This window comes from Lipophrys pholis (assembly GCF_963383615.2).
Source record: "Lipophrys pholis genome assembly, chromosome: 8".
Taxonomy (NCBI): Eukaryota; Metazoa; Chordata; class Actinopteri; order Blenniiformes; family Blenniidae; genus Lipophrys; species Lipophrys pholis.
This window is the reverse complement of record NC_137630.1, coordinates 12422845-12442783: the sequence shown is the minus strand read 5'-3', so window position 1 is coordinate 12442783 and position 19939 is coordinate 12422845. Positions and strand designations below refer to the sequence as shown.

The 19939-nt window shown below is 40.2% G+C and overlaps 1 protein-coding gene across 1 annotated transcript; it reads right to left on the bottom strand.

Moving 5' to 3' along the window:
- Positions 1-1349: 1349 nt before the first annotated feature.
- On the bottom strand, positions 1350-19136 carry LOC308113729 (hyaluronidase-1). The gene is made up of 7 exons (XM_080470173.1): positions 18676-19136; positions 6490-7126; positions 5230-5478; positions 4022-4168; positions 3653-3739; positions 3190-3384; positions 1350-2277 (listed from the first exon to the last, which is right to left on the bottom strand). Exons 2-7 carry the CDS (start codon positions 7069-7071, stop codon positions 1882-1884), a joined length of 1656 nt encoding a protein of 551 aa, XP_080326299.1. The 5' UTR covers positions 7072-7126; positions 18676-19136; the 3' UTR covers positions 1350-1881.
- Positions 19137-19939: the final 803 nt, after the last annotated feature.

Below are 19939 nucleotides of genomic sequence, written 5' to 3'. Positions count from 1 at the left end.
TTTTAAACAAAAGATACTGAAAATTGTATGAAGTTTCATTGTTTGAATTCAACTTTTTTGAAGAATCGGTCTAATAGTCTGCATCCTTTCACTTTTGGTTTTGTGTTATTGGAGCAGAGGTGGAGCTTATAGGTTAGATAAGAATGCTTGAAGTTCCCTGGTTTGATTGTCGGAGCCGACGGGTCACCACTGTGTGGGTCCCTGAGGAAGACCTTAACCCTCCAAACTCCTCAGGTTGAGGAAAGAAGAAGACATCCAGGTGACGTGATCCACTGTGACGACTCTGTAGTGCAGCTGAATCACCTTGGTAGTAATTTCAATTCATTCAAGTTCGTCCTGAAAACTGTGGATTTGATGCTTCTCCAGGGAAGTGAAGATAAAGGTAACGCTGTCTCTTAAAGTCTGAAGATTAAATGACTTGCGCAGTGTTTGAATTTAAGAAACGACAAGCGTGTCTCATTGAATTACCACAAGTCTAAGAATCTCTACTCTCTAATCATATTAAAATACATTATAATGACATATTAACAAGCTCAATATTGACAAAAAAAAAAGCATTTTTAAACCTTTCCTTAAATGCCTGGTGTGGTAATGAAATTTGAGCCAAATAATAAATCATCAATGGCCAATAATATATATTTTTTAAGGCATATTAAAGGTTCAGTTTACCCAAAAAAACATAGTTTGGCTTCAATTGTCGAGAATGTAACATGTTTCCGCTTTGACCATCCATCGTTTCAGGTGAATGTTCCAACTGAAAAGCAATGAACCAAACGACCAAGCTGTCAGAGGATAATATGGTATTATCCCTATCCAATTACTTTACAGCACTTGCCCCTTGATCTCTCCAGTGAAAGTAGAACCCTGAGTATTGTAGGCCTCAGAATGAAAAATTGAGTTCCAGATAACGTTTACCTACATGTATATGTAACAACAAGCGGTTGAGTTATTAGCTGATGAGCACAATGCTAAATCTATCTAAATAATACAGTTATGATTCCAACATATTTGTGTGTGTTCTTTTTTTAAGGGAGCCATCTTTCATCCATGATTTCTGTCATGTAGATGATATATTAAAGTTTGCCAAAACTTAAAAGAGGTAAGCACTGATTTTCACATGGAGGTGGATTGTTGCAAGATTTTTCTTCCACAGATTTTGCTCAGATTACATCCTTGCTTAAAAGTATTTGGTAGAATATATAAGAATTCATCATATGTGACCAATTGCCTTGCAGCAAAACATTTTGAGATATTTTGTTTTGTGTTTTCACCTTTTTCCTGAAAGATTCAGTCACCACCTTGATGTAGCTAAACTGAAAACGTTTGCTTTTTTTATTTATTTTTTTTTTAAATCTGTCACAGATGTTCAGCCTTTCAAATTTTGTCATTCCTAGAATAATTAAATCTGTCGATTGAAATCTTTGGTTTTCGAAGCCTTTGCTTTTTCCAGCCTATCAGATGTAGGCAGGCTTTCAGGCCGTCTCAAAGAAACTGAAGCTAAAACAACTTTTACATGAAGGGACATTCCTTGATGAATTATTGTAAGCGTTAATAATTCAAAACTACGTTGATGAGTTCCTGAATACAGTAAAAACCATGGAAATGAGTATAGTAATACGCCCCGTCTGAAAGCCTCAAACCAGCCAGTAGAAAAATGAGAAAAAGTGCTTGGATCACTGTCTCTTGGCACATGTAGTGATAGTTTTGAATTCCACATCCTGCTATAGTTTGTCCTCTTATTATTTCCTACTGTGTTCAGATTATGTTCCGCTACAAAGCAGCAAACCTGCATCTTGCAGGGATTTGTTGTCAAGGGCACTTAAGACGAGTTTGGACTTGCAGTTTTCACGCTGAGCCCCCGGGGGAAGGTCGGTTCACATTTTAAGGTACCAGGCAAAGGCTTCCAGCCGCCAGCAACAGCAGAACAGTCAAGTCGGGTGCAATCCGGGGGTTGGTTCCCCCATCTGCAGGTACTTCCAGCGAAGGCATCGGACTTCCTGTTCCAGGCGAAGTGCCTCCTCTAAACTCGGTCACAGAGGCACGTTTTGTCACGGGGCCTGTGGTGGAGGCTATCGTGGGCCTAACTACATCTCCAGGACTGTCCTTTCCTGTTCCCCGAACAGATACTCCATCTTTAGGGGACTGCTGGTCTGACACGTCCCTGTCTGCAGTCTTGTACCACTGGCATTGGAAGTCTTTCTTCCAGATCTCGGCTGGATCCGGTTCGGCTGCTTTAGCGTCTGTGTCTGGCTGCTCTGTGGCCTTTGTCACCTCTTCCTGAGAGGGAAGACGGAAAATAATGCAAACAGTCACTTTTACATTCAGAGGAAATAAGCTCACATTATACTGTATCAGTTTGATTCTGCTCCGGTCTAAAAATACCCCAATGTAACATTTTTCATAGCGTTCTGCAGACATGTTCAGATTTCATATTGGAATACTTCTTTTTGACATCTGAGGTTTTTCAGAAACTGATACATAGCAGTGCTCCAGTGTTTTGAAGTATGAAACTCCACCCGATCATCTTCTGTTGTGTCTCCACTATAGTTTTCCTCTTTCTGTCAGTGGGATCCTCAGGCGACTGGACTCCCTGCTGTGCCCCCCCCCCCCCCCCCCCCTTTAAATACAGCGTGACTGCTTGTCTTTATTAGTCCTGACTCAAAATTTGTTTTTCTGTTCCCAACTTTTCTTGCATAACTTGAGAACTTAGTTATCTTTGCATGTGCCTTTCTCCATGTACACACAGACTGGACTGTGAGTAGCACAAGAGTTAATCAGAGCCATTCTAAAGAAACATTTTCGAAAAAAGTTTCTTCAACATTTTGAGATTTTCATTCCTAATCACGGCTGTTTTGTTAGACTCCGGCGGTTCTGTCTGAGTGCAGCTAATTAACTGGAAACTCATTTCAGATTTAACAAGTTTCATCTGTCAGAGGACTTGGTCACCACTTGTCCTGGAGTTTGTCATCCTTTTGCACAATAGCTGCTTTGACAAGGCTTCCAGTGTTCGACTAGGCTTTGTATCTGAAGATCATTAAACGGGCATCTCTGAGCATTCACTAATGGCTTATTTTAGCTGTTAGAGTCAGGGTCTTGCACACAATTAATAATAACCGGAGTACAACACATCAGCAAGCTCTGTTATCCACACTTACTTCTTAAGATCGACTTTAAGAGACATTGTCTCACCTTTTCAGTGACTTTTTCTGCTGCTGTGGGAGGGGGTGGCAGATGGAGATAGGCTGAGCTATCTGGATTTTGACGGACGCACCGACCCCTTCCCTGGCAAAGGGAGGCCGAACAGAGCCGCGTTGCCGTGGTTACGTTGATAGAGTAGGGTCCCAATACCTTGCGGACAAACTCTGCCAAGTCCTGGCACTCTCTCTGGGATGAAATAGAGGTGGATAGTTTTATTTCAGTATACAGCAAGGTCACCTGTGCAGTTATAAGGACTTCAATTCATTTATCCGATAACCCATCCATCTTCTGTACGGCTTTATTAAACTCTCCCGCTGGAGATGATTCCAGCTGGCTAGACAGGGTGCATCCTGGCCAGGTCACTAGTCCATCACAACACACACTTAAATTTACACCTGCGTGTGATTTAGGGTCACAAATGAGCCTTAAATGAATGTGAATATACAACAACTACCTCAGTCTTGGTCTCACTTCTCTCCCAGATGACGACTCCCGCTGCTCCCATGGCTGCGCTTTCTCCTATTGTGCTGACCAGGTCAGCCTGAAAACATAAATATACAATGAAATAAATGACAAACAGCGACTTTCCATCATTTTCTATGTCGATTAAAATAAAATATAAATTGTATGTGTTTGTTTAATGATTTCATTTAACCTCAAATTGAAAACGCAGGAGCATAAATCTCTTAGAAAGCATCTACAAAACAGATCAATGATACTTTAATCTGCATTATGATTTACTTTATTTACTTTATTTGTCCAAATTATCATCTGTTTGTAGCCCACCTGCATCAAAATAGTGGACAAATAAGTTATATCCCACCTGTGATAGAAACGTATTCGTTGAGACGTAGACACTTTTGACCAGCGGGAACACGGGCAGATCAAACTCCGCCCCAGTCAGCGATGATACTCGGAGAGCTTCTTTAATTTGACTGGATAGAAAAAGCTTGGCTCCAGTGGTCCCTCCCTAAAGAAAGAGGAGCATATTGAACAGTGAGTATCTACAAACCATGAAAAACCTCGTCAGACCGTTTTTTTGTTGTTGTTTTTTTTAAATCGCTTTAACTGTAAAACACTTTTAATTGCCTCATTTGTTAAAATGATCACTTCAGCTTTAGACAAAACATTTACTGATCAGCTTTTAAAGGTAAAATTAGATTGTATCCACTTTGTACTACATAGCATTAATCTTAATTTCAGTTTCATTCCCAGTCTCCTCCATAATCTTCACCTCAAAGTTAGTTTTCAGGTAATTACAATTTGTATTCACTTTCTCATTCTAGTTTTCATTTTTATGTCCATTCCTTTTTTTAATGGTCAGTTTGTCACTGAACTCACTGTTACTCTCATTATCAATCTCACTCTCCCTCAACCTCGCTCAATATCAGTCTGATAATAATTAACATAACTCTTAGTCTTACTGTCAATCTTATTCTCAATCAAAATATCATTGTCAGTCTCATTTGCGTGCCCAGTCTCAATCTGACTCTCATTACCTGTTTAAATCCCACTTGTAATCTTATTCTCAGTCTCATTCTTGATCTCATTCAGAAAATACTTTTCATTCTAAGGATAAGCGCGCTTTTAATCCCAGTCTTTCTCTGGTACCCACACACACTAATTCTCATCCTAAATCACATTCATAATGTCACCATCTCATTAGCTCTCATTCTCATCTCTGTCTCTCTCACTCCGATATGTTCCAGAAACTCACTCCTAATCTCACTTGATTCTATTTTCATTGCTCGCCTCTTTTACTTTGCAGATTCTCATTCTGATATCACTCTCCTTCATTCTCATTGTAAGTCTTGATTAAAGTGTCTTCCGCACTCTCAGTATCATTATCAATCTATTGATCGTTCTGGATCTCACTACTTATCTTAATATTCATCTCAGATAACAGTATTGACACAACCACTTTTCATTTTTCTGACTCCTGCAGGTCCATTTTAGGTTAAAGTGGGTGTGGACAAAAACAAATGAGTTTTTTTTTTTTTTTAATGAAGATAAATGTGAAAAATTGTTCACCTGCAGCTTCTCCAGGCCGAGGGAAGGGTAGAGGGCGGAGCTTCGTTTCCAGAGCCATAACAGATCGTCATTGAGGGACACCTCTGACGTGGGGCACCTGCCAGTGTAATTGGCTAACATAGTTTGGGCGGGGTCACCATTGTAGCAGCTGGGGTAAGGAGAGACGCCCCACAACGCTTTGGGCCTGAGCCTCCTGGCCTCTCGGAGAGTTTCTGTGATGACCGACTGAGCCGCTGCTTCAAAGTCCACCTGTGACAAGATGAGAAATTCACTCAGCCTCCCACTGATATTTCACAGGATGCTGATAAAAGGCTCAATCGTTTCGCACCTGATTTGATCACTGAACTATCTGTATCAAGAGATAACCGATTGAAAAATAAGATTACTTTCGCAGACCGTCAATCCAAATCACAACTGTTTCAATTCAGGTTTTATGATGCATATGTAACACACACCTCATAAAACTTATGCTCATGCATGATTCAAACTGAGCTACGTGAGAGCAATATCGATCAAATTCTTTGAGAAAGCGGATTAAATGTAGAATTTTGTCAGTGTTTTTCACCTCTACTTCATTAAAAAATGCTCCAGTAAACAACAAATCGACTAGTTCTGCCATGGCTGCTTTTCATTATTCCTAATTTCTTCGTTTGATCTTAATAGAAGCCATAGTTCCAGTTATTGATGAGTCTGAATGGCCTCATTAGATATAAACAGGAATTCATTTTTTTTAAAAGCAACTTCTAATTAAATTTCTGGTTTTGAATCCAAGTGCAGTCTTTGTTTCATTCTCCAGAGCAGCTCTGTAGCTCTTCAGAGGATCATGCCTTTGTGCTGGCGGCTTATCTCTTAAAGTACAGCAACGAGTGAAGCACTTGTGTTCATCCTGCTGCATCCTCACTTTTCCCTTCCTCGTATCTGGTCCCTCTTTAAAGGTACTCACATCCTCACTTTGAAATGTTGCCAGCTTATTTCCGATACTTTGGTTTGATGACCAAAAGCGAAGAAGTCCAAACTCCTTGTCTAATTAAGCGGCACAGGATTCCTCTTGAGAGGAAATTGCACCCTACCCCTCATCTGCCAGCGACTCTTTCGTGTCTTCTCTCTCTTTCTGTCCTCATTACATCAAACCTTTAAAGTTCCATTTCTATATATTTTATATTGTTTTCTTTTTTAACTGACTTGTTTTCTGTCTTTTCTATTTCCATCTTTTGTTCCCACTCTTTTTAAAAAGCCATTTTTTCCATGAACTTGTCTCACCTTTGACCACTTCTCCAGCTCCTCCGGGGTCCAGTTAGGAAAGAAAGCTTGCAGAAGCTTCCTTGACGCCTCTCGATACATCTCTTGCTTCTCTCGGTTCCTGGACCACTGGGGAACCCACTCCGCCCAGCGCAGCACCCCCAGCCCAAGGTACCTCGGCGCTGGTAAAGCTGCGTCCAGATCCAGCTGTGTCTTCTGCAGATGATTGTCCAGGCGCATGTGCTGTGGTAGCCCCCCGTTTACGGGAGTGTCTCTGTCAATAAAGTAGGGGTAGTTTCCCAGGGTGTCTTCATAAAAGACGGCTACGCGACCGGCCCGTTCCATCCCAAAAGATCTGGGATCCGTCCGTCCCGAGCAGGTGGAGTCAGGGATCCCCCAAAAGATAATAAAAGGCTGACCAGACAGGAGAGGGGGGCGGGCCGGCTTGGGAGGACCAGCCGTACAGAGGCCTGCGAAGGCAGCAAACAAGAGGAGGAGGAGGAGGACAGCTGATGATGAAGCTGCGTGAGTCCCGAGATTGAAAATTGTCTGTTTTGGTTGTGGCTTTGGGTCTGGGTGGGACTGTCGGTCAGTCCACGCCATTGAAGCAACAGCCTCAGACTTTCACCCTTTCAGCCTGTCGTCAGCACTCATGTTCCTACAAAAACACACAAGAAGACGTCGAGCATTCGTCAGTCTGGAAAAGGATTTGATCACGAAACAAGGTCACTGTTCAAGCAACGGGCTGCAAGTCTGAGGCAAAGTAATACTGTTTTCATTTGTGGTTTGATGTCCTTTTAACAAAGCTCGCAGTAGAACATCTGTCCACATAATAACACAAACACATGGTCTTACTTTGCTCTAATTAGTGCCACATTAAACAGAATAATGTCAATGTAAAATATTTAGAATGATTTTAGTGGAATGTCCTCCGCTCCCAGGATTTCACAATGTAGGACGTAAACAAAATAAGTTTTGTGATTTTGTTTGTCATTGCGATACTGTTTTTATTTCAGTCCGTGTTGCTGTATCCCAGGAAAGACGGGGACGCAGAGGACTGCAAACATGTAAACAGATTTTTGTGGCTGGAAGAGCACGATACGTGTTTTGTCAGAGCAAGGGTGCAGACGCTGCAGTGAATGTGAACAAGTTTTGTTTGTTTAGAAAGTAAAATCCACAAGGCTCCCTAAGCCAAACACATCCATTGTCCACCCGCATAGTTGTACTTGCTTTTGTTGATATTTGTGAACTTTCTGACCAGTTTGATGAACATCTACCTCCAGCGATTGTTCAGTGTTGTTGCAGCAGTTACAGTATAATGCCTCTCCTTGTGCGTTCAGTTTGGAAAATCATATAAATCCCAGCACTGCTGCACCTGCATTTCACTTCATCTGGTGTCCAAACAGCCGGAGTAACTTTTAAATTTGATTCATCCCCATCACCCATCTCTTATATACTGATTTCACATGATTGATTTTTCAATTCATATATACTCTGTCCAGTTTCCACTTTAAAAAACACAACAGTAACTTTCGGTATTGATAATATGCAGCTCTACACATCACACCAATTGTGGATAACCTTCACTTTTAACATTCATCAGTAGGCTACTTTTCTCCGTACTCTCTTCAAAAATCTGTGACCAAAATTATTTTCTTTAGAATTCAAAGATGATTCTTTATTCCTCCTTCCTGTCAGTGTTGACTTGACGAAAGCGAGTGGTTCCGTCTCTTCACTGATCCTCAGAGAGCGGTTCAATAAGGACACAAAAAACAAACACACATTGTTTTTAACCATCGGTCGAGACAAGTACAAGAATATTGAAATAAAGTAATGGTCTTTCCAACTAAGGAAGCAGAGCATGATACACAGTGTTGTGTTACAACCCAGATTTTCTAACTAGGGATGCATGTGATTAGTTAGCAAAACAATTTTAATGATTACCCCCCCCCCCCCCCCCCCCCCCCCCCCCCCAGTTGAAAATATAAGTATTAGTTGGTTAGAGCGGTGAGCGTTTCACTGCAAGGCTGCTGAGCTGTCAAGTCGCTGCCAGCCACTAGTTAGAGCTGTAGCACAGTGGGAAACTGGAGAAACTGGTTTGGCAGCATCTTTCATCTTAAGAATGAAAACAAGGTAGCATGGAGGCTGTGCCAGGAGAAAAAGGCCATCAAGCACTCCACTCGAGCAATGTGCAAACACGTTCAACTTAAACATTTGTGTATCAGCATCTACAGAATGACAGCTGCTGCCAGTTTGATATTGTTTATCGGGAGACATTTTAAAACCACAAAGCTCGTCACTACACTGACTGTGCAAGAAATACCTCTACTTAAGTTAAATGCTTTAGAAAGTTCTTGTCAATCCATGAATGTTGTAATTTCTGCTTTTTCATCTCCAGCCAGTGAGCTATTTTGGGATGTCGGGTGATCAAGGTCCAATCTTGAAAGGCTATTAGAGAGTTTGACCCTTGTCACCCACTCAAAGGAGGGAATAGCGTCGCTGCCACATTTATAACGTTTTCTTTTCCCTGTAATTAACTTGATGAATCGGGTTTTAATATCCATTTTAGAGTTTTCATCACATCCAGCACATCTGAATTATGATGAATTTCTTAATCAGTGAGCTTAAACTGCGAGGGAAAACTGAACAACAGAGTTTATGCGCTGAAATTCACTGTTAAGCATCGAACCACCAAGCTTCTGTTGTCTTTGCATTCTCGGTGCTTTATGATTCCTTTTCTGTGAATGCTGTTCCTTTAGCTGTCGTTCAGAAATTCCTTTAGTTTGGTCACCAAACGTCAGTGTTTTGTCTCAACATGACAACCGCGTCGGCAAGTTCTCACTGGGATTAATGAGCATTTTGCAATTACACAGTACGACCTTTTAAGTAATCATCATCATGTTTCCTCTGTCTTCTCTTCAGACTCGACCTCCTTTCTTACTGTAAATAATACTCATTGATTCTGCCTCGATGTAAAGGTGACGTTTACTCAGCAGATGATTGGAGTTACTCCCCTCACTTTGAAAATCACTGCGTTATATGATTATATGCTATTGACAGCAAACAATTGCATGGGATAGTTTTACTCTGGAGTATTACCTTATATATTCTGAATGCTCACAGCTCTTTTTGAAAGGTCACATTTCTGGAGAAGAGGACACAGATTCATCATTTCCTGCAGCTTTTTTTTTATTTTATTTTTTTCATATTGAAGAAATCCTCCTTGGAAGATGTTTCTTTTCTGAATCAGAGTTGGACAGTTTTGTCACATTTGCTTATGTGTTTTTCTTTGTTGCCCCAAAAAAACTACCTGTAGAAGATGTATCGGTTCTGTGTTAGGAAAGTAGACGTCGTTACTAGGTCTGATTAGGGAAACATGGGGCAAACTGGAAGGGGTACCGTACACTGTGCCTTTCCACAGTTACAGTGGAGGACTGAGCTCTAGTTAAGCAGGGAGCACGCCATAGAGATAATGAGAAGTAGAAACAGCTCTATGACTGATTCTTTTTTTTTGTTTGTTTGTTTCAATAATGTGTGGTGCAGAGTTGTTTTGTGTGGGCGGTAGAAATTGAGTGTGTGATGGGAGACTCTTGGTCGCGCAGCAAAGGAATTCATTGTTCAAATGAAAAAGTTGTTAAAAGAAAAAGAAACAATGACTTTGTTAACATTGTGAACTGACAAACAGAGACCCTTGTTTCATCATCATCATCATCATCAGAGGGTAATTTAAACAGAGCAGGCTCAAAAAATTCAGCATCTTTATGGTGTAACTTTGTGCAACCTATGAAACATTAACATAATTCCCTTTGTACTCATTTATTTGATGAAATTTACATATAAATAAGTTTGATTTCAATTGGAATTTTCTCGCCTGTTTTTTGGAGATATGTAATATCATGTATTTAAAAGTTGCATATTTACTATATTTTTGAGTGAACTTGAGCCGGCCGTTCAACATGAATATGTGACGTATCAAAGCGAGGCTGCTGATTGGCCATGTAAATGGAAATTGATGTCAGTACTGAAAGCTTCATCTGTTCAAGTCCAGACTCTCATTTCAGATTACTTAATAAGAATATAAACTCATCACGTGTAGAGACTCGATTAGCTGCGTTTACGTCATCCCTTTTCTTCAAACTGACTTAATTCTTGAGAATTGAGGGATGAAATTGCCCCGTTTACACGAGCACTTAATAAAGTGACTGATGATTTATTTGCACCAAAAGACTCATTGAATGCGTAGTGGATCAATTCCATAGCACTTTGTTTAGTATTGCAGATTGATTTGTTAGCACGACTAATCAAGCTTGTTGGGAAACATTGTCCTTGTTCAGAGTGCTACCAGCAACAGATGGCAACATGTTGAAGAGCAGCGCTGGGTCTTGAATCGACCTGTTGTGTCGCTCTCCAATCACTGTGCATGTGGTGTCACATGGTGGCATGAATTAACAAACGTGTGTACAAAGCTCTGACAGTGAGAAAACAGTCACATGTGCTGTTTACATGGAGTCTGATCAGCAGTGTTGCACCACTTGCTCCAATCCAATCAAATAGGGCCAATTTATTCAGAAAGAAATCTCTACTTAAATCGGATTGATGTTTGATAGATTTTGCGTGACTCCTATTTAATTTTGAAGTCTCGCACTGTCTCTCATTTCTGTCTCCTTGACTTCTTCTCCTCATGTCTGATTGTCGCTCTCTGTCCTGATGTGTTTCACCTGGTGACTGCGCTACAGGTTGGGATTCAGTTCTGTGTCTTGTTGCCAGTTCATCCGTGTTGTTTCACCAGTCGCTCCAGTTTTCTTCTATTGTTCCAAGTCTCAAGATTTTGACCTTTTTGGGTCCGACCAAGATTCCCGTCCAGCCCTCGACTGACATTCAAGATTTTTGACCTTCGCCTGCACGACCGCGGCTCTGCTACGCCGCTCTCCACCTTTCCTTTTCCCCTAAGAAGGAAGAAAGAGAACACTTTTCTCTTTGCTCACTTCCTGCTGTGTCTGGCCTTTGAGTCTCCGCTCCTCCCATGGCATAATTATGGTCCGTGTTGCAGCAGCTCACCGTGTTTGCTGATGTGAAATATATACGTATAGTTATCTTCACGTAGCGGCACATTACAAAGTAACCTGGCTAACAGCATCGAACCTGAACTCTGTGCAGCGAAGAACAACAATAAACTCGTCAAACTAAATTCAGGCAGCTTCAATGACGTGTTATAAAGGAAATGACAAGTAAACTGTACTGTGATCTCTAGACTGTACATTCCTAGATGATCTGACCAGATTAAATCTTATCCTGGTTAACAGTATGCTGATAAAATCCGATCAGTAGACATTTTCAGATATTGTGTTTTTTCACTATCAACTGCTTAATGCTTTAGAAAGTATAGAACTTTACTAATTGTTCTCTTAAACGAGCAAAACACAAATTAAATGTGTGTTTGAATACAAAAACACTCTCTCCGTGCATACCCAGACTAAGTAATGCTTGCTCTTTATATTTGTCACTAGAATGTTTTAATTTTGTATTTATCTTTCTTTGTCACTGCCCTTGTGTTTGCAAGTCTGTAATCAGAAGCATTGAAATGTTTCAGACGTGCTGACCAATGACAGTGAGAGCCAAAGTACCACATCATACCTACAATCTGCTACTGTACTGGAACTTAGTGCTGCACTTTTATACTGCAAATAACCGCCTGAAGCAATAAGTCTTTCCTCAAAATAGATTTATGATATATGCATCATTCCTGTGTCACAGAATTTTGCATGTACAAAAGCATATGCAAACATGGCCATTGAATTGAAGGACGTACTGTTGTTGTACTGACAAACATTTAATGTGCTACCTCGCCACAACTTTTATTTGTCCACTTTGTTTAAAGATATTTTGTGTGTTTGACCTCAAACTTTGATTTTGAGACCAGTCATCTTCTATATTGCTTTTTTAGTTTGCAGTTATTTGCTGTAAAGCTCCTATGAGTTTGACAACTTCCTCCACCAACACGTATCGCATTTTACTTTACGCTTGAGGCGACAATACGCACGAAACAATTATTTGCTATTCTATTTGCATGGGTGGGCCATTTAGCACTGTTTGGGAAGAATGGTAGTAAATCAGACCTTTGTGTTCAAAACTGGCTGTGCTGTCCAAAAAGATAGAAAGAGAGTATTGTTCTTTGCACTTCTTTATATGGAGAATGTCCCCTGTTTGATTATGACTTTAGGGACATTTCTATGTGGCGATTGCATGTTCTCTCTCCCTCTGGATACTTCAGTTTTCTTCCTGTGTTTGAGGTTGGTTAAATTGCCTGTAAGTGTAAATGTTTATGTAGTTGTGTGTCCATCTGTGTTTGTCCTGTGATGGACTGCTGATCTGTCCAGGATGTACTCAGCCCTTTGCCCATAATCAGCCTGGATTTGCTCCGACACCCTGCTGCCTCAAGTTGGATACAGCAGTAGACTAGATGATGTATTGGGAGTTAGTTTTTTTGGGGGAAATGTGGGAATGTGTCATCAATCTTTTTTTTTTTAAACAGAGAACATGTAGAGATATCTCACGTTGACTTGTGGCATTTTGGAGGAGATCACGGCACCTCTGCAAGTGTGTGTCCCTATTACTTTGACAGAACATCACATTATCTGTGTGTCATTAGCTGGAAATGGAGATGTACCTCGGATTTGAGAAAGGCTGGTCCATATTTTCCAGCTGTATGAACCCTTCCTGAGGAGAGGCATCATTTGTCTCTAACATATTCCCTCATTAGGTGTTCAGATGACAAGAGAGCAGCGTTTTGTTGAATCACTTTTGGAGAGTTCAGGTGACAGTGAATTCACTGCTATACCATTCACAGTGTGTCCATATACTGTATCACAACATTCAGTGATCCCTTGTTCTCTGTGTGCGAGCATCTGTGCTTGTTATGTCCCTTTCTTTTCTTTTCTTTTCTTTTCTTTTTTTTTTTTGCTTTTGTTTCTTGTGTGTTTGGATTGATGGCAGTCGTACTCGGCTCTACTGTATCACATTGTGACCTGTCCCTCTGGTGTTTTTAAGGGGCTGCGGTATTTTTATGTTTTCCGGCTTATTTTTGTTCACCAGGATCTTGTCACATTTCGGCGAGAGAGTTCCAGGAATTGCTTGTTAGCAGTGGCAACTCTTCTCAGGGCTGCACAATTCTGCACGCTTCTCTAACAAGCCATTAAAACGAAAATGTTCCACTTCATGTGATGAGTGTCTGCTGGAGGCAAAGTACATTTCTAAATGCCATAGGCATCCCCCTTACATCTTATATACTACTCACACTTGCATACAGAGGGGGAGGCGTTACAGAAATGCATGAACACGACCACATACATTTTATTTTACATTGCTTTAAGTTTGTTGCATCATCAGGATGGAGATAAAGTGTTCATTTCATGTCACTGAATAAAATAAAAAAAAAAGAATGTATATAAAATTACAATAGTAACAAAAGTAAAATATGTCTGTCAATCATGTACTTTCTGAAGAAATGTGCCTCTTGAAGCAAAAATCTTTACTAAATAACATTTAAAAGAATGACAGATAATAAAACACCCAAACAACTGCTGAATTAATTCCAAAATACCAAAATCCATATACTAATTTCATCAACCCACAATTTAAACTTTAAGCTACACACACAAACTATACAACAAATGAAAGCAGAGACTCCACAGATTATGAAAATATAAATAGTACATTGTTTTTCTGCAGAAGCCTAAAAGCCTGGCTGGTCTTTCAAGGGTTAATACTCGGCAGCACCCAACTGGCTGACCACAGCAGGGCTTCAGTGTTGGAGGTTAAATAGAAACGTGAGATGTGTTTGAAAACTTGTAAAATACCTGTTAGCATTCCAGAAATCACCTCCCGGAGGAGGCGTCCTCGCCTATCAACCGCGCACATGTAATTATTTGCTTCAACAGGTTAAGGACTTCTTTTGTGGACAGCAGGTGAATCCGCTGTCTAATTGCGAACATTATAAGCTTCTCAGGAGGTCAGAGGTCGCACAGCATCCTGCAGCCAGAATATGAAATAAGATGAGTCGTTGATTTGGTTTCAGTCTGATTCTGTCTTTTATTACTGAACGGGCTCAATCTGTACTGTTGTTCTTTTTCTTTTATCTGTCATAATTGAATTGGGCTGCTTGAAGAAAGAAAACTATGTGAGAGAGGTGAAGGTGGAAGTATTTATTTTCTAAAGCATATCAATGTGACCTATTCATTACTGAGTACAGAAGGACAGCTGCCTTCACCATTGAGGTTAGTTTTATGAAACAAGACAATATTTACCATAAACCTTGAAGGTTGTACTGCATAGTTCTTTTTTTTTTTTTTTTTTTTTTTTTTGTGATAATCATGTATTATTCCAAGAACTATTTAGGAGATACTTGAATAAACGGACTCTTGTTTCTGATATCATCATTCACCTGCACCTTCAAGAAACGTCTCAAAATATCACTTATCACTTCTCCTGCCTCGTCTCACCGTCTCTATGAATCTTCCCCTTCTCCTTCTAACTGGAAGCTGTGAATGCGCTTTGCCTGATAAAGCCACTATCTCTCCTCGGTGTATGTCCAAATGTCTCCAGCCACGATTTAAGATTATTGATCCAGTGGTTCCCCTAAAGTAACTTTACACTGGCTTAAGTTCACCCGAATGAAGTATTTCCATGTAGCAGCTGTTGTGAAAGACGCAGCATTGTGATGTGCCTTGATCAACTGAGTGCTGACAAAGTGATTCAGATGATAAACTCACATTTTTGTCGTCTTTCTTCATGATTCTTCATTTCCAACTGCACTCTACTTATACGGAGCTATCAAACACATGGCTCTCAGGCCAAATCATGGCACACTTCAAGTGTCCAAACTGGCCAACAGGTTAACATTGCAAAGTGAAAAAATCTCCGTGAAGACTTTAATACTACTGCTCTTAATTGTTATTCCCCTGTGGCTCAAATTCTTTGACTGAGATTAGCAGAACTGATCAAGATGATGTGGAAGCGAGCGTTTTGTAATTGAAATCACATTGCATCAAACCCACACAGAGAGAGAGAGGATTTGTAGAACCATTCACACTGGTCGCACACAGCCTGAGGCTTTGCCATGGCAAGTCTGAAGAGAATCACTGCAGCAAACAGGATTTCAGACTTTAAAAAAGGTTGTTTATGGTTTTTGTTGAAAAGTGCATTAGTGCACACGTGAACATGCACCAAGAGATAGAAATATGTGGAGTTACAGTTACTTCTGGAGTTACAGTCTGGGTCAATTTAGATCGATGGAAGATTATCAAATCTCCTGAGCGGACTTATAGTATATCAACATATTATTTACAACAGCTATATTGTTTCCCTGTAACGTGTTTTGAAACATGGTTACCAAAGTGAGGAACGGAGAGCAGTCGAGGTCGTGTATAATTGTGCATGTCCTCTTGCTGAGTGTTTAACTCTAATTTTCTACAACCATGAGCCAGACAATCACATTTTATTACATCCAGTCATTACAATCAGCTCCTGCTGTTTCCAAAGTGCCACAAATCTGCTCTCCAGCTCTCTTTTATTTTTTATTTTTTTCAGATATTTCTTTTCCCCATAGTAATCCCCTCACACAGTATGTAATCCCTCCCGTACTGGTAGTAGTGAGTGGTAAACGTGATAACTGGCTAATCTCTTCAGACTAAGCTCCTGGTCTGTGTTTACTTTTGTGTCTGGGCGAGGCTAAAGCTGAAGATCCACAACTCAAACAGCGGCTCCTACTGTAGGCCGTCTTTATTTCACTCGGTATTTAATGAGTCAAAGTTAGTTATCTTAGGAATTCCGATGTTTTTGATGACGATAAGTAAACTTCTTTATTGCTAATTCTTTTGAGAGGAAATACATCAATAACTTTCATGCCCTTTAGGGAAGAAACAATTAATAAGCTTATTAATTTCCCTTCTTTTTTTTTTTTGTCTGGTGTTTTTCTCCTCTTGATTTCCATCTCACAGTTGATGTGTCTGCTCCTCTGTCATGAAAGCCACCATGCTGTGCAAATTACACCAGGAAACTTGTTATTTTAACCTGCTGAGAGCCTGATTTGATCTTGTCATCATCAAATATTGCTTTATTTAAAAAAGACAAAAAACAGAGTCTGTGCTAGAAGAAATAAAATGGGAAGAAAAAAAGTCAGATGTAAGACAACCCTGATTATGCTGATAAATTTAGACCTCCAGGTGCCTTTTAAAAACTTGGCACTGGACTGGACGCTGCAGGCTTACAGCCACTCCGTCACGGAGGTTAACTATAAAAACACACTATACCACAAACAGGCCTTAATCACAGGTTAGTTATATTTGTACATTAAAAACTAATCAGGAGCATAATCAGGTTGTCTTCAATAAAAAAATATGTTATTACTCGTATGTATGTTAATATGATGGTTTTTTTTTTAACTTCTTGTAATTTCTAGCCTCGTAACACAAAGAGCAGAAAATGAAATCAGACGAGATTAAGGCGATAAATGCGTCACGCAAACCTGATGCCCAGAAAAGATCCAGTGTGGCTACGCCTCCAGCTCGTCAGTTTTAACGCACGGTCCAAGTGTTTGAGTGGTCAGTTTGAAGTTATCCTACAAGTGCGTCTTTTAAAAAAAAAAATAGAATATCATTAAAGAATTTATGTTTTTAATTCTAATTTAAAAATAGGTTACTGTGTTAAATAGAACTCTGATTGAAAGAATAATCTGATCTTGTGAAATATTGTAATATTTGAGATATGAGGTGCTGCATTTTTCTATTTTCATTACTTCTAACCAAATATAAAGAAGTACATGGACAATTCTGGGAATATATGAGTTTAATAGAGAAATTTCATATATTCATAGCACTGATTAAAATAAGAAAAACATAGTAACTACAAGCAGATGTACATATAATATCTTTAAGATTTCTAAGCAGTATTGCTGAAAGTGAGTAGATAAATATGTACTCATTTACTCTACAGAAGCTAGCAGATTTTTTACTTCACGTATAAATATTACGTTTGAACTGGATGTTTTAAATCTAATAGAACATTCACAGTTCACTTTCAACTCTTTGTTGTATTTTTTAATATACTTTCTTTGTTCTGTTCTCCTCAGATTAAAACCCCCAGTATGTGGAACATCTGGAATAATTCAGTGCAATCATTTTCCCACTTTTGTTAATTGAACCTCCGATTTTACATTTTGAGACTCCCAAGCACATTTTGATTCACTCTCAGGTCAAAATTGACCCATCCTTCCCCTTTAAAACTCTTCCTCTACTGTTTCCTAAGTATAAAGCTTTCTTCGTATCTTAGACGAGATCAGCCTGTTCTGTAACTGTTTAAAGAAAGTTTGAAATCTCCATAGAAATGAGCACAAACAGTATTTTGTTCTCTGAGGATAATTAAATCACTGAATGTTTTTAGGGGGAAAGCAGGTGGATATCGACGAGTAAAATCACCTCCAGAGATAATATTGTCTCAGCAGTCAGCATCTTATAACATCGAAACTCTGACAGGCACTTTTGCCAGATTTAGGAAGTGACTCCGACAACATGACTGTAAATAACTTCACAGTCCGACCAGAATCTACTTTGTTGGTTTGTGAATGTGATTAACAATGTAACGCGCTTTTGGGACTGCTCGAGCAGCGTAAAAGCGCTATATAAGTGAAATCCATTTACCATTAGGTTTCATGCATTTGACTTCATTTTCAAGGCGTCAGATTCGTGTTAATTATGTGGACAAACTTGAATTTTTGATCAGTTGCTCTTTGAGTTAATAAAACTATCATTTCTTGGAGCCGCACCAAGACTTTAGCATATCTTCAAATATCGCCTCTGGAATTCAATGATGGCAAAATCAAAAAGCATTTATTTCCTTTCTTATCCCCCGAAACATGCGTAAAGTTGTCTTATTGTGTTGCTCTATAACATCTACACTTGTTCCACAATGCTGAACTGGCGCGAACATCTCAAACATCTTCGCCGGCCGAGGCAGAACCATTGACAGACCAGGTATTTTCCTGTGATTGAGCCAAACTAATGATCAACAGCAGAAGAACCTGTGTGCTGGGATTGTGTATGGTCCATGTGTGTTAAACAAGTCGATTTTCGGCTTTGAACAGCAATTTGTTGATTAATATCTCAACATATTTTAGTCGAGCAGACGACCAAAATCGATTCAAGTCAAACTCACCAAGGCCGGTGTTGTTCCTGTGATTTGTCCTCACAGTCTGGACATCGTCGGAGTTTCTTCTCCTGGTGCTGAAATAGTGAACTCCCCCGTCTTCAGTTCTATTCTTTACTCTCAGTGATAGCGCAACCGGTGAATCCAGCTGGATTTGCGCGGGCATGGATGAACTGGGCATGTATGACAGGCAACCAAAAGGAGCCTAACATCCGGAAGAGAGAGATAAAGGAAGAGAGGGAGGGAGATAAGGAGACCAAAATAGAGCGAATTAAAAAAGGGAAGCGAGGTGTCGGGAGAGGAAGAGAGTGTGAGGAAATGAGAAGGAAAAGGTAGAAAAAGTTTGAAGGACGGAAGAAAAGTAAAAACAGTGAGAAAGAGGAGGCTTCGGAGGTCTGTCCAGGAGATTGAAAGATGCGTGGGCGGGTGTGTGTGCATGTGTGTGCATGTGTGTGGATGTGTGTGTGTGTGTGTGTGTATGTGTGCACTCACCTTCACAGCCAAGCTAAGCTTCCTTACTGAGAGAAGGTAAGCAGGGTCACTGTCGACTGTGCCGACTCACATGACCAGCGACACTGATTGTAATCCCATAATCCCCTGCTCTACCACTGCTGCTCCTGGCTAAACAAACACCTAAGCTGTGAAGGATCACACCTGTCTTCCGCCTCCTCCTGCTTCCTCTTCATCTTTTGTCTCTCCCCATCCTTGTCTTCCCCTCACTCGTCGTCCTCCATGGAACCCCCCTCCCACCTCGCATCGCCCCCTTTCCGGTCACCTGCAAGTTTCATTTCACATTTCTTTAACTTCCCTCTGACGCTTCTTATCGTCCTCCCCCTCCGGCACCTTCCCTTCCTTCCAAATCCCTCTTTCCTTAATCTCGTTTCTTCCACACTTGACTCTCTGTTGTTACTCGTTGACCTTTCTTTCTGTTATTCAGCGGCCAATAAAATCAGTGCCACCGTTGTCTGGGCTTGGTGTCACACTACAACAAACACCTCTGTCCACATTGCTATGCCTCTTGTGTCCCACTGTTCTGAACTGGTGTGTCCTTACGTGCAGTATTTTGGTATTTTAAGTCTTTCAATTCAGCAGGAATATAACCGTATATTAATACTGAGTGCTTCGTTTGGTATAAAAAAGTGTTTTGTTGTTGACAAAATTACACATACCGTGGTTTCAGAAAGGTTACACTCCATCGGAAGTGTTTTGATCGACGTTAAAACTATGACACACAAAAGCAATACTTTTCTATTTTCCAATTCAGTTTTTAAAA

Bases quoted from the DNA above. Each gene is read 5' to 3' on its own strand.
- LOC308113729 (XM_080470173.1), bottom strand. From the start codon at position 7,071: ATGGCGTGGACTGACCGACAGTCCCACCCAGACCCAAAGCCACAACCA. The intron at 3,740-4,021 runs GTGGGATATAAC...TTATGTTTTCAG, and splicing joins CGAATACGTTTCTATCACAG to GCTGACCTGGTCAGCACAAT. The intron at 2,278-3,189 runs GTGAGACAATGT...CTTCCCTCTCAG, and splicing joins CAGAAAAAGTCACTGAAAAG to GAAGAGGTGACAAAGGCCAC.